Here is a 12236-nt window from a genome sequence, read left to right on the forward strand (position 1 = left end):
TATAGTGAAGAAAGGAGGGGGAGCTCGCAGTCTCCATAGCCAAGGGAGACATAAAAGAAGATATGCTACACTGTGCAGCAGTGGCTATGGCGACGGCCAGCTCCTTTCGAACCACCTCTTTCCCCCCTTCTTCCCCTTCCCATTCCTTGCTTGCCTCCAGACCTCCCTTCCCTTCTTGCCACTTCAAATTCTCTGACCTCCTCTCCCTTCCCTCCCTCTCTTTCTCCTCCATCCCTCACGTCGCCACCGTCCATGACGCCTCCCCCCCCCTCGTCTCCTCCCCCCCCCCCTCCGTCCTCCCCAAACGCTACTCTCATTTGTCGGATTTGCTCTCCCAGCTCTCTGCCGGTTCTGACATTCCCTCCACTCTGGAGCCTTGGCTTGACAAATTGACCTTGAATGATTGGAACGTTGTCCTCGCAGATACCGGTGAGAAGGACTGGAACAATGCGTGGCAGGTGTTCTCCTTCTTGAGGGAGAAAAGCGCAGTCTGGGATCAACTGTCGCGGAGCGACAGGAAAGAGAGCGAAGAAGATAGTGCAGGAAGCGCAGAAAACAGTGAGTTGACCGCTGTGAGCGCAGAAAACATTAAGTCGACAGAGAGGAAGGCTTCTCCTCACTTGAAACTCTACACTACTCTGGTCACTGTATTGTCAAAGCATGGGAGAAACGAAGAAATAGATTTGGTGCAAGAGCAGATGAAGGAGGCAGAAATTCAGCCCGATGCTTCCTTTTACAATGGATTGTTCACCTCATATGCAGACAAAGGATCGGTAACCGAAATGTCGAAGATCCTACTTCACATGGAGGAAACTGGCATAAAACCTAATCAAGTGACATATCAGAGGGTTATCATCTTTAACTGCAAGCTTTTATTTTCTGCATGCGATTGTTGAAGCGAAATTCGTTTTTTAGGCGGCCTGATTTTGAAAAAGTTTAGTACTATTGCTTGCGAAAGTTAGCGCTAACATAACTGCTCTATTCCTCATTATTGTGATTGTTGAAGAAATTCATATTGAAAGCATGGATTAACGTACTGTCTCTCGTGACAGCTTATAATGGCCTATCTACATGGAGAGAATCCTGATCTGGAGAGGCCAACGCAAATTCTAGAAGACATGACGAAGGAAGGTCTGTCATGTGGTGTGGGCACATACAAAAACTTGATTACAGCTTACTGGAGAGCAAAGGACCCCGAAGGTGCTGAAAAGATCTTCGAAGATATGCAACGTGCGGGCCACACTCCAGACTTGAAGGCACGCTAACTCATGCTTTCCATGTAATTGTAAAGCGTAATCTTCTGATCCTCATAATTTAAGGAGAAAGCATGCCTTATTTTCAAAGGAAGAAGGGTTGGTGTGTGCTTTTTTTTCGGGGGGGGAGTATGGACTTGCAACCCTATTGGCGTGTGGTTTCTCTTAATTGATTGGTCATCTCTCTCCGAATTAGTAATGCACGCTTCCAGAGTCAATTATAACGTAGTGTACACATGTAGAATAGAGCATAGTACATGCTTGTTACTGCGTGTGATAATCACACATCATATTGCAAGTATTCGTGGCTATGGCATTTCTTACTCTCAATGTTGGAGCATCACCTCATTGTACTTCATTGGAGCACGATGATGCATGCAGTGCTGATTCTTTTGATAGAAATGGTTCTTTTAAACCGCCTTCTCCTGCGGCAAGTTCCTATTCTTTTTTAGCCCATTTGAAAATGTGCTAAGCCTCTATTTTTTGTGAGGCCCTCAGGGGATATGCTTTTTACTCCTTGTGGCAAACGTTACTCTCCCTTTCAACTCCTAGTGCCTGCAAGGGAAGGGTCAATGAAGATAGTGAATCCACCCCAAAGTTTTGCCATGTTTGCAAAGTGGGTGTGAGATAAGACAAAAATGAGAGTTTTTTTGCGCGCATGCGTGCACGCACGTGCGTATGTATGTGTTTATGTACATATGTATGTATGCTACAAGCATATGGATGTATGCTACAAGTAGTTAATGTCGTGAATGGACTTCAGCCTGTGTAGATGTAGGTTAGGGTTTTTATGCGGCTGCACAAGGCTGTGTAGAACTGCCCCATTTTATTTGCTGATCATGTTCCTTCTTTGGGACTGCAGTGATGCCCAACCCTTAAATAGTGCAGTCCACAAGTGACTTCTTTTGTGACCCATTTAGGGCTGTAGTGAACAGGGCTATGGGTCTATCCATATTGTAGAGTTGCTGCTGAAGAGTCAAGATCTGAGATGTATTATCTGTCTCATACAGATCCTTCAGAATGGCCCATGCCTCTACTGATGTGTCATATCCAGTCATCTGGATATGAGGAACCACTGAGTCCACCATAGTCCCTATGATCAAGACCAGAGCTCTATCCTCCCACGCTTCGAGTTCATCTTCATCTACGGGTACAAGTATCCTCCCCTTGTTGTCCAGCACATCCTCCGGCTTCGCCTCCTTTCCCATTGTCAGCTTCCACAGTTTTCGAGCCACTAAATGACTCTGGATCTTCACCTTCCAAAGAGGATAATTAGTCCCACTAGTTTCCCAGACTCTCCAAAGTTAGGGATAGTGAAAGAAGGAATTTAACTAGAGGAGGAGGGACAACAAGCAGTGGTTGAAGAGGCATCTGCTTCAGAAATCAACATCTTTGCTGCTATACCATATAGCAAAATCGAAAAGCAAAAACCACCGTCTGTAGACAAGAACTCTTTACACACCTGACTGAACCTGATTCGCCCTCCTTCTCGCAAGAGCTCAATCTACCAGTCGTGGAATCGATTCCCTACAGCCTTGAATCAAGGTCATCCTTTAGCAAGGTCCTTGCCTTCAAGCTTCCCACACTTGTGAGTCTCCTATCGAGGCTCCGATACCATGTTAGAAATCGACCAACAGAGGGTACACATAGCGGAGATTGATAGAATAGCCCAGGAGCTCACACAGTGGTGTGGTGTGGGTGGAATCACAAAGTTCTTCACTTAGTGTGCTTCACATAGATGTGTTGTGTAAACTAGCAAGTAGACAGTGATCCAAGCCAAATATAGAATCCACCAAAACAATATATTTCCGTCCAAAGCTATGGACACAATACAAAAGACAGATCCCGAGTTCCATCAAATTGTGGTCCTCGGATCTTACCAAAAGGTTCTCCTACTATCTGTTGGGTACCTTTAGACCTCTGAGCTGGTGTGCTCCACCTCGAGCGTATGTAGACTCTCTGTCCAAAGATCTCAGCACCTTTCTGCCCTGGTAGACAGCCTAGGCTTCAGCCCCAAGTGAACTAAGTCTGTAGCACTTCTGGCCCTCCTCTTGCTCCTAGATGTGGGCCCAAAGATGTGGCTCTTGCTGCTCCTTCTGCTCCTCTGCTTGCTGATCTACTGGATGATGTTATGCGCCCCCAAGGGGCCCCTTTTATAGGGGAAAACGCCCTTCAAAATGGACCGACCAAACAGGGCCATTTTGGCCCTCCCCGCCGACCTGGGGGTCCACAAAACTAGAGCCTTTGGCCCACACTTCAATGCAGGGTACCAAACCTACGGTCTGCCCAACCAGGCCTCGTTGGCTGGCTCGAACAGCTCAACCAGCATTGTACTGGCCGACCCATGTGTTGGAATATGGGCCAACCCCCTTGTGGGTGTGGAAATTCATGAAGGGTCTCATGCACTCAATACCCGTGTAGTGGAAGGGAATTAATCCCATAATCAATATTGTATGCTTGAGGTTCTTGTATATATGGGCTGATTTGAAGACCTCAAGAGTATCCCTCCAGGGATTTTTTGGGAGGCTCTAGAGGAAGAGCGTGGCTAGGAGGTAGGGGATTGGACCCCCTACACTCGGTACTATTCGACACGTGGCAGCCATGCAGAGGCTGCCCAACAGTGGTATCAGAGCCGACTGTTCCATCAGACTCTGCTGCTTGTGGGATGTGATGACCCATAGTACGACCTTGCACGGAGTGTTGTGATTCGCAGCAAACTCTTTAGTACGACCCTGCACGGAGTGTCGTGATCCGTGTCTTGTATTTAGTGCAATGTGATTTCCAGTGGCGGCTGCTTGCACCAGTGGCTCTGTCTGCTGTTGTGGAGTAACGATGACTTTGAAGGCACTTTGGGAGGTCTTTGATTTGACCTACCATGCGGTTTGTCCATAGTTACCCTTGGTTGTATGCGCTAGGCCTTTGGTTTGGTCAATGCTTGTTCTTAGGTGCTTGGCCCATGGGGGGTGTTGGAATATGGGCCAACCTCCTTGTGGGTGTGGAAATTCATGAAGGGTCTCATGCGCTCACTACACGGGTATTAGTGGAAGGGGATTAATCCCATAATCAATATTGTATGCTTGAAGTTCTTGTATATATGGGCTGAATTGAAGACCTCCAGAGTATCCCTCCCGGGATTTTTAGGGAGGCTCTAGAGGAAGAGCGTGGCTAGGAGGTAGGGGATTGGGACCCCCTACACTCGGCGCTATTCGACACGTGGCAGCCATGCAGAGGCTGCCCAACACCATGCTGCTGCCTGCCCCCACCATCTTCTAGGGCTTGTTGCAGGCCATGAGCCTACCCACAGTCCCCGCCATTCATCTCGCCATTAAGGCGCCTGCTACCCTGTACAATCCCACCATGAGTCACCATCAAAATCACCTCCTGGCCCATGCTCTAGGCCTTGGTCCTGCCCTGACATGCTGCGCACATGCTGATGCCACTTTTCCTGCCTCTGGATCTCCAAGCAGCCACTAATCTGCTGCTGGACTTGCCTCTGCCAGTCACCTTATCCATAGTGTTGATCCACACTCCTAGATGGCTCCGGGTACTTCTCTTTTGATTGTGCTGCCCACATGACAGCCTTGTTGCTGTCCATGTGGCAGCCCCTTGTTCATCCTTTTCTCTATCTGATCCCTGCCCCCGTGGCAACCATGATGCTGCCCATGTGGCCATCTCTCAGAACCCAAATCCCCCCCCCTAGCAAGTTGGTTGGCTGGGGCTTACAGCCCCTAGCAAGTCGGTTGGCTGGGGGGCTACCAATCCCTATAAAAGGGGGCCCCATATCCACCAGAGCAGCAAGTGCCGAGCAGATTGGAGCAGCAGAACAGCCTTCTTTGGGCCTACATCGAGGAGGAGAAAGAAGGGCTGAGGAGCTGCAAACAAGGCGTGGAAGAGCTGCACACCTAGGCTAACAGGTACGGCAGCAAGGTGCGGGGATCACACACAAAGTCTACAAAAGCTCGACGAGGAGCACGCAGGCTCGAGGATCTAGAAGTGCCACGGAGGTAGTAAGACCACCTTTTGGGGTAACTTGTAAGGACAGAGGACCACGATTTGGTGGGCCTTCTTTTGTATTGTGTCCCGTATATTTTGGTTGGTTCTATATCTCTTGTGGAGCATTGTCTACTTACTAGCTTACACACACATGTATGTTGAGTACACACAAGGAAAGTAGTTTTGGATTCCGTACTTAAAAACTTCTACGTGAATTTCTAGAACGCTCTGTTAGTCATCCGCTGCAGGATACCCTTTGTTTGTTTCATTTCTAACATGATATCACAGCCTTGATCGGGAGCTTCACGGGAAGTGTTAAGGCAAGGACCTTGGCCTTGATTCAAAGCTTGAGGGAATCTACTTCAACGTCTGAAGAATTGTGCCCTTGTGGGAAGGAGGGAGGCTCAGGTTCAGACAGGTGTACGATTTGGTGGGCCTTCTTTTGTATTGTGTCCCGTATATTTTGGTTGGTTCTATATCTCTTGTGGAGCATTGTCTACTTACTAGCTTACACACACATGTATGTTGAGTACACACAAGGAAAGTAGTTTTGGATTCCGTACTTAAAAACTTCTACGTGAATTTCTAGAACGCTCTGTCAGTCGTCCGCTGCAGGATACCCTTTGTTTGTTTCATTTCTAACATGATATCACAGCCTTGATCGGGAGCTTCACGGGAAGTGGAGCTTAAGGCAAGGACCTTGGTCTTGATTCAAAGCTTGAGGGAATCTACTTCAACGTCTGAAGAATTGTGCCCTTGTGGGAAGGAGGGAGGCTCAGGTTCAGACAGGTGTACGATGCTCTTTACTCTCTCTCTTCTCAATTTGTTGTCATGGCGTAGAGATATGCTATTCTTCATTTTGGGGACACAGGCAAGTTGGATGGGACTAGTTACCCATTGCGGAAGATGATAGTCCGAAGCCATTTAGTGTTGAAGGAGTTGTGGGAGATTGTGACAGGGCAGTAGTTTATGCCTCAGCCCACGGTGACTCCAGCCACAACGACTGCGTTGTTGGTGACTACACCAGCAGATCCAATGTTAGTGAGAGCCTGGCAGATTCGAGATGTGGAGGCATTAGCCATTATTGTAGGCGCTACAGCTGATGCGGTAGTTTCTCACACAGACGGCAGACTGTTCTTTCGAAACCTAGACCATTTGAGGGACATGTACAAGCTCAACAATGAGGCGAGGATTTTGGAACTCAAGACAGAGCTCTACGGCATGAGCATGGATGAGGGGATTTAGTACAGGATCACCTCACCAAGATGAAGGTGCTGTGGGATAAGCTGGCAGCAGTCGGTGAAGGGACGAGTTCAACAAAGATTGCTAGGCTATTGCTTGGCATGCTATAGTAGTTTTGTGACTGCGATGATTGCAACGCAGATGGCGGTGCCAATGACGTTCGAGGAGCTAGTAGCATTGCTTCTTCAGCAAGAAGCTCGGGAGAAGAAATACGATGAAACCGATGACAAAGCCCTTATATTTAAGACGAGCGAAGGCAAGAGTAAGGGTGATCCTAGGAAAGGCAAGCCCAAGAAAGACAAGTTTGATGATGGAGCAGACTCTTCAGATGAAGACAACAAAAAGAAAAGGAAGAAAGAGAAAAAGTGCTTCTACTGTGATGCGATAGGACATTTTGCAAGGATTATAGAAACAAGAAGGCTGATCAAAAGAATAAGGGGGCCAACTTAGAGTCAGAGGAGTTAAAGCTAATATGGTGGTCACAAAGGAGCTTTTCTTGGTGACATCTCTTGGTGTTGCTAAGGTAAAGTTTACAGATCCTGGTGTTATGGTAAGGATGTCTAACATTGAGATGTGGTCAGATGAGGAGTTAGAAACTTTGTGAAGGTGAAGGAGAGCATTGAGTGCTTGGAGCCATCTAGGTGCTTGGCTGGTCTCGCTCACACAAAGGAGGATTCTTCGACATCCAGAGTCAGATGGATGCTATGACTTAGAGAGGGACATCTCAGGGCTACACATGGAAGCTGATGGTCTAGGTAATCTGAATTCGTACTTGGATTTGATTTCTCGAGTATGCTATTTGGTTCCATACCCTGCTAGATGGAGGACAGGTTAAAACAAACCCTGAGAGCATGGTGCCTCGAGGACATCAGGCTGTCCACACATCATGAGGGGGACGAGTTTGAAGGCGAGTGCAGGACTGAAGAAGGTGGTGCCATCTGGTGCTACCAAATATAGACTTGTGTACCCATGTGGTTTTGCTTGTATAGACCGGACCTATGGAGCAGGAGCCATTGGATGAAAAGCCAAGAAGGCTAGAGTGACACTGACACTGGAATGTTCCAAAGGGCTATGCCATGGGAGCTATTGGAGCATCTTTATCAACTGGTTGGGATCGAGCCAAGATGTGTCGGTGAGAGGGGGTGTTGGAAATGGTGTGGTCGCCTCCCCATTTGTAAGGCGCCATATGAGGAGAGCATGGGGGTTGAACCAAAGGGTGATTTGGCTGCCACATGGGCAGTACTTTGGCTGCCACGTGGGCAGCAATCACAACACAAAAACAAAGCAAAGGGCTGCCATGTGGGCAGCAGATTCAAGAAAGCACCTGGCAGTTCAGAGCTTTCCTGGTGGACAGCAGGGGTACTATGGTGCCACATGGCTGTCAATGACTGGTTGGCAAAGGGAATACAGCCTGCAACAATGTGATGACCTGGCAGGTCTCGTCAATAACTGTACGGGCCTGTACGTCAGCATGTACGGAGCTGTTGGAGAGGATCCAGAGGCTGGAAAAGTCCCTGACAGGAAGCAGAACTGATATGGGCGGGACTGCCTGGGTCAGTGGCAGCCTGCTACGTGGAGCCCAATCACTGCAGTTTTTACAGACCAGGCCAGTCGCGACTGGCAGGCTGATGGGTCAGCCCAAGTCGGTTGACTGGGGAGCTACCAGCCCCTATAAAAGGGGGCCCTTGGGGCATTCCATATCTATCAGAGCAGCAAGGGCCGAGCAGATTGGAGCAGCAGAGCAGCCTTCTTTAAACCTACATCCGAGAGGAAAAAGAAGGCCTGAGGAGCTGCAGACAAGGCTTGGAAGGGCTGCACACCTAGGCTGACAGTTACGGCATTAAGATGCGGGGATCATGCATGGTAAGTCTACATGGGATCTAGAAGTGCCATGGATGTAGTAAGACAACACCATTTGGGGTAAGGACTAAGCACCACGATTGGGTGGGACTCAGGACTTCTTTTGTATTGTGTCTTGTCGGACGTTAATATATTTTGGTTGGATCTATATCTCTGGTGGAGCATTGTCTACTTACTCGCTTACACACACACACACATGTATGTTGAGTACGCACAAGGAAAGGAGTTTTGGATTCCGTAGTTAAACACTTTCGCGTGAATTCCTGGAACGCTCTATCAGTCCTCTGCTATTGCTGCTTCGGGATACCCTCTGTCTGCTTCATTTCTAACATGGTATCAGAGCCCTAATTGGAAGTTCACTGAAAGTCAAGCTTGAAGGCAAGGACCTTGCTGAAGGACGACCTTGATTCAAAGCTCCGGGGGATCTATTTGGACGTCTGAAGGATTGTGTCCTTGTGAGGAGGGAGGCTCAGGTTCAAACAGGTGTATGACACTCTTACTCTATCTATTTCCAAAAAAAGCACGGAGCCATTTAGTGTTTTTTTTGGGGTTTGGGGGTTGGGAGAGGGGGTTTGGGGGGGGGGCGAGGCGGGGCAGGGCAGGGGGAGGTTTATCACCCCGTTCCCCGTACAAAGAGCAAGGAATTACGAAAAAAAGCCTTCCTTGCAAACCTCAACATTTCAAGGCCAGCCTACATTTTCAGGAATTCGCATGTTGCCTCTCGGAATTTCAAAGTCAACACGCAAATTTCGGAATTCATTCAAAGAGATTTGAATTTGCTGGTCACAGATTTCGGATTTGCAAATCTCATATTTTCAATTCTGAAAATCGGGTTAATGAATGTCAGACTTCAAAATTTGTGACTTCCCTGTTCGACAACGATGTCCTCCTCTTGCAATCGCACTGGTCTCCCGTCCGACGCTCAATGGTCGTACACATGCCGCTCTCTGCGATCATGCGTGTGCCAGCCAGCCTCCCGTGCAGCACTTGCTTGTTGGTGCTCCCTATTTGTATAACTGCTGGTCCAGCCCTGGTTGCTGGCTGCCTCTTTTCTCCTCCTCTTGTTTGCCTTCCTTTCGCTCTCTCTTCCTGTCCCTGCTCTGGATCCTGCCGCTCTCACTACTGGATCTCGCCGCTCCATACCAAGTGTAATGAGCCAAATTCTGTGGTTCTCTTCAATTTCTTCGTTTCTGCCCTCTTTGTTGGAACCTAGGCCACTATGGCTCTTTGCTAGGCCCTCCTACAACCTTCACGCTGCAGTCAGTGCCCTTGTGACCCCTACATCGAGTATTTCTTCTTTTTTCATAGAAAATGAACTTCTATTAATGCTTGAAGACACCATACAAAACAGCTTCTAGGACACGCTTTATTGATTGATCGGCATACAAGATACATGGACAGCAGGTCTAGAGTTCTAAGATGCATCTATGCCATCCCGTTGGGAGACAGTGTCCAGCATTACTGCTTGGAACATTTGGGTCACTCGGTGCAATCAGGTGATGGGAGGCCAGCTGGTCTTTCTGACGGCTACCTTAGTTGCCATTTGGCAGGGCATCGTTTTTACTTTGTACACCATTTGGGAGCGCCGTACTTCATGTTTGAGAGTGATTGCCGAAAGGTGAGAGCGTTTTTGCAAGGAATGACCTGCAAGAATCTTTTACACCCGTTCTGCTAGTGGTATTCGCTCGATGTATAGACCACTGCCATGGTTGCTAGCTCCTCCGCTGAAGGAGGAGCCTAAATGGTTTCGCTCCTAGGGTGAGGGTAGTGCATCTCTGGATCAAGGATGCCCAATCCACCCTGCAGCTGTGGCATAATCACCGTCCGCCAAGCCACCCTGGCTCTGGTGTTACGCGTCCCATCCGATTCTGCCCACAAAAGCTTCGCACTAAGTGTCGTAGCTGCCCTATGCAACCCCGATGGAAACACCAACAGGAGGCGATATACCAAGCCGTGGCGAGAAGGACCTAGTTAATCACCAACGCTCTACTTGCTAGTGAGAGATTGATTGGTTGAGCTCCAATACAATAGCTTGCACTCTAGGATAGGGCTGAACTGCTGCTTTGCTGAAATGTCAATGCCAACCTGGCAGCCCAAGTACCTCGCCGCCTCCCCGCTCGAGATCCAGTGAAAGACAAAATCAACTCCCCCAATCTCAAACCTTCTAGATCTCCTCAAGCCCTGTGAAGAAACCGACAAATTTGGTCCAGTTTATGCAAGCTTTGGAAGCCTCACAATAAATGGACAAGGCCCCCTTGACCCTCTCTAGACTGGATGTTGAGCCCTCCATATAAAGGGCCATATCATTTGCAAACTCAATGTCTAGAAGCTCCTCCTTCTGGTGGATTGGAAGCCTTACTCCCTGTGAGGCCAAGTGCTTGGGAGCACAGAAAGTAACCTAGGGCCTTTGCTACCAAGAGTAACAGGTAGGGGGCAAGAGGGCAGCTCCCATTGAATGGGGAAGAGGAAAGGCCTCTCCTGTGTGCCCTTCAATGACCACCTGGCTAGAGCTGCCCGCATAGAGAGATGAAACCCCTCTGATCCATCTCTCTGAGAAGCCAAGTCTCTGCATGGTAATAGGTAGGGGGCAAGAGGGCAGCTTGGTCTCACTTAATGGGGAAGAGGAAAGGCCTCTCATGTGTGCCCCCAAGACCACCTGACTAGATCTACCTGCATAGAGAGATGAAACCCCTCTAGAGACTTGGCTTCTCTGAGAACCCAAGTCTCTGCATGGTACCCTCCAAAAAAGATCACTCTACTCTGTCATATGCCTTCTCCAAATCCAAAAGAAGAATGGCGAGAGGCTGTGACTCTTCCTGGACCAATCTCCTACCTCCCAGAAAGTGAAGATGTTGTCCAAGATGCTACGCGCCTGAACAAAATATGTTTGTCTCATGGATGATGTCTGGTAGGTGAGGTCTCAACTGTAGCTCGATACCTTGGCCAAGAACTTGTAAGCCGTGTTGAGTAGGGTGATCGGTCTCCACTAGCGAATATCTGATCTCTTTCCTCCCTTCATGATCAGACAAATCCAGCCTCTGCTCAAAGAATGTGGAAGGAGCTCGAGTCAAAAATCTCCTGACAGGCTAACCTCAGTGGGATACAAATATGCTCCCCGCTCGGGGTCAAGCCGTCCTCTCTAGGGCACTACTGGATCGGTAGGGCCGTACAAGGCCTCCCAAATCTCCTCGTTGGTAAATTGTGTCTCCAGTCGTCTGCTCAAACTCTGCGTGATGATTGAAGGAACATGCTCCCATTTTGCCTCCTAGCCAGGAAAGTCATAGGCGACGTCTTCTCCGATTGAAACAGCTGGCGGTTAAAGTCTATGGTCAGCTCAAGTATCTCCTGTGGGTCCGTGTGCATAAGTCCATGCGAGTCTTGGAGCCCCTGAAGCTAAAGCCCTCCCGACCATGGTCCTATGGTCTGAAAGAACTGTCTAATCATCCTATCCCCCTGTTGGACCCATCTAGCCTAGGATGAGTGGTACAAAAACTCTGCTCACACTCCAAGTGGTCCTTGAGCCATTGGGATCCCGAATCCTACTCCTTGAGTTTCTATATGGATGCTAGTCTCGACGAAGTGCTCTCTCCCGCTCCTAAAGAGCCCATCTACGTCCGAGACACGAGCTATTGCCTACTCTGCTGAATCGTACCAGCCACCCATGCCCCTAGCCCTCTATGGGTCCCTCCTCGGCTTGTCTCCAAATCTCCACTATCTCTTGTTGTACCTCCACCTCCTTGAGAAGATCATTCGGGATGTGGAGCCCCTTTTGGGAGAGTCTGTAGCGAGGTTGCTCCAAGTGAAGAACCGTCGAGGAGTGATCCGACTTCGTAGTCCTTGCTAAGATGGCGGTGGAGCTGCCTCTGAGGATCCCCTATGTAGAATCTA

The 12236-nt window shown here is 48.8% G+C and overlaps 1 protein-coding gene across 1 annotated transcript in view; it reads left to right on the forward strand.

The window, feature by feature from the left end:
- Nucleotides 1-12236, forward strand: part of LOC147884861 (uncharacterized) — a 41538-nt gene continuing 29302 nt past the window's right edge. Inside the window, exons 1-2 of the mRNA XM_087397755.1 lie at nt 1-848; nt 1053-1256. Coding sequence (XP_087253881.1) covers nt 63-848; nt 1053-1256 — 990 coding nt within the window. The 5' untranslated portion in view covers nt 1-62. The remainder of the gene's footprint in view (nt 849-1052; nt 1257-12236) is intronic.

The sequence above is a fragment of the Dipteris shenzhenensis genome, chromosome 26, assembly GCF_047967505.1.
Source record: "Dipteris shenzhenensis isolate YYH24624 ecotype China chromosome 26, Dip_SZ_1.0, whole genome shotgun sequence".
NCBI classification, from domain to species: domain Eukaryota; kingdom Viridiplantae; phylum Streptophyta; class Polypodiopsida; order Gleicheniales; family Dipteridaceae; genus Dipteris; species Dipteris shenzhenensis.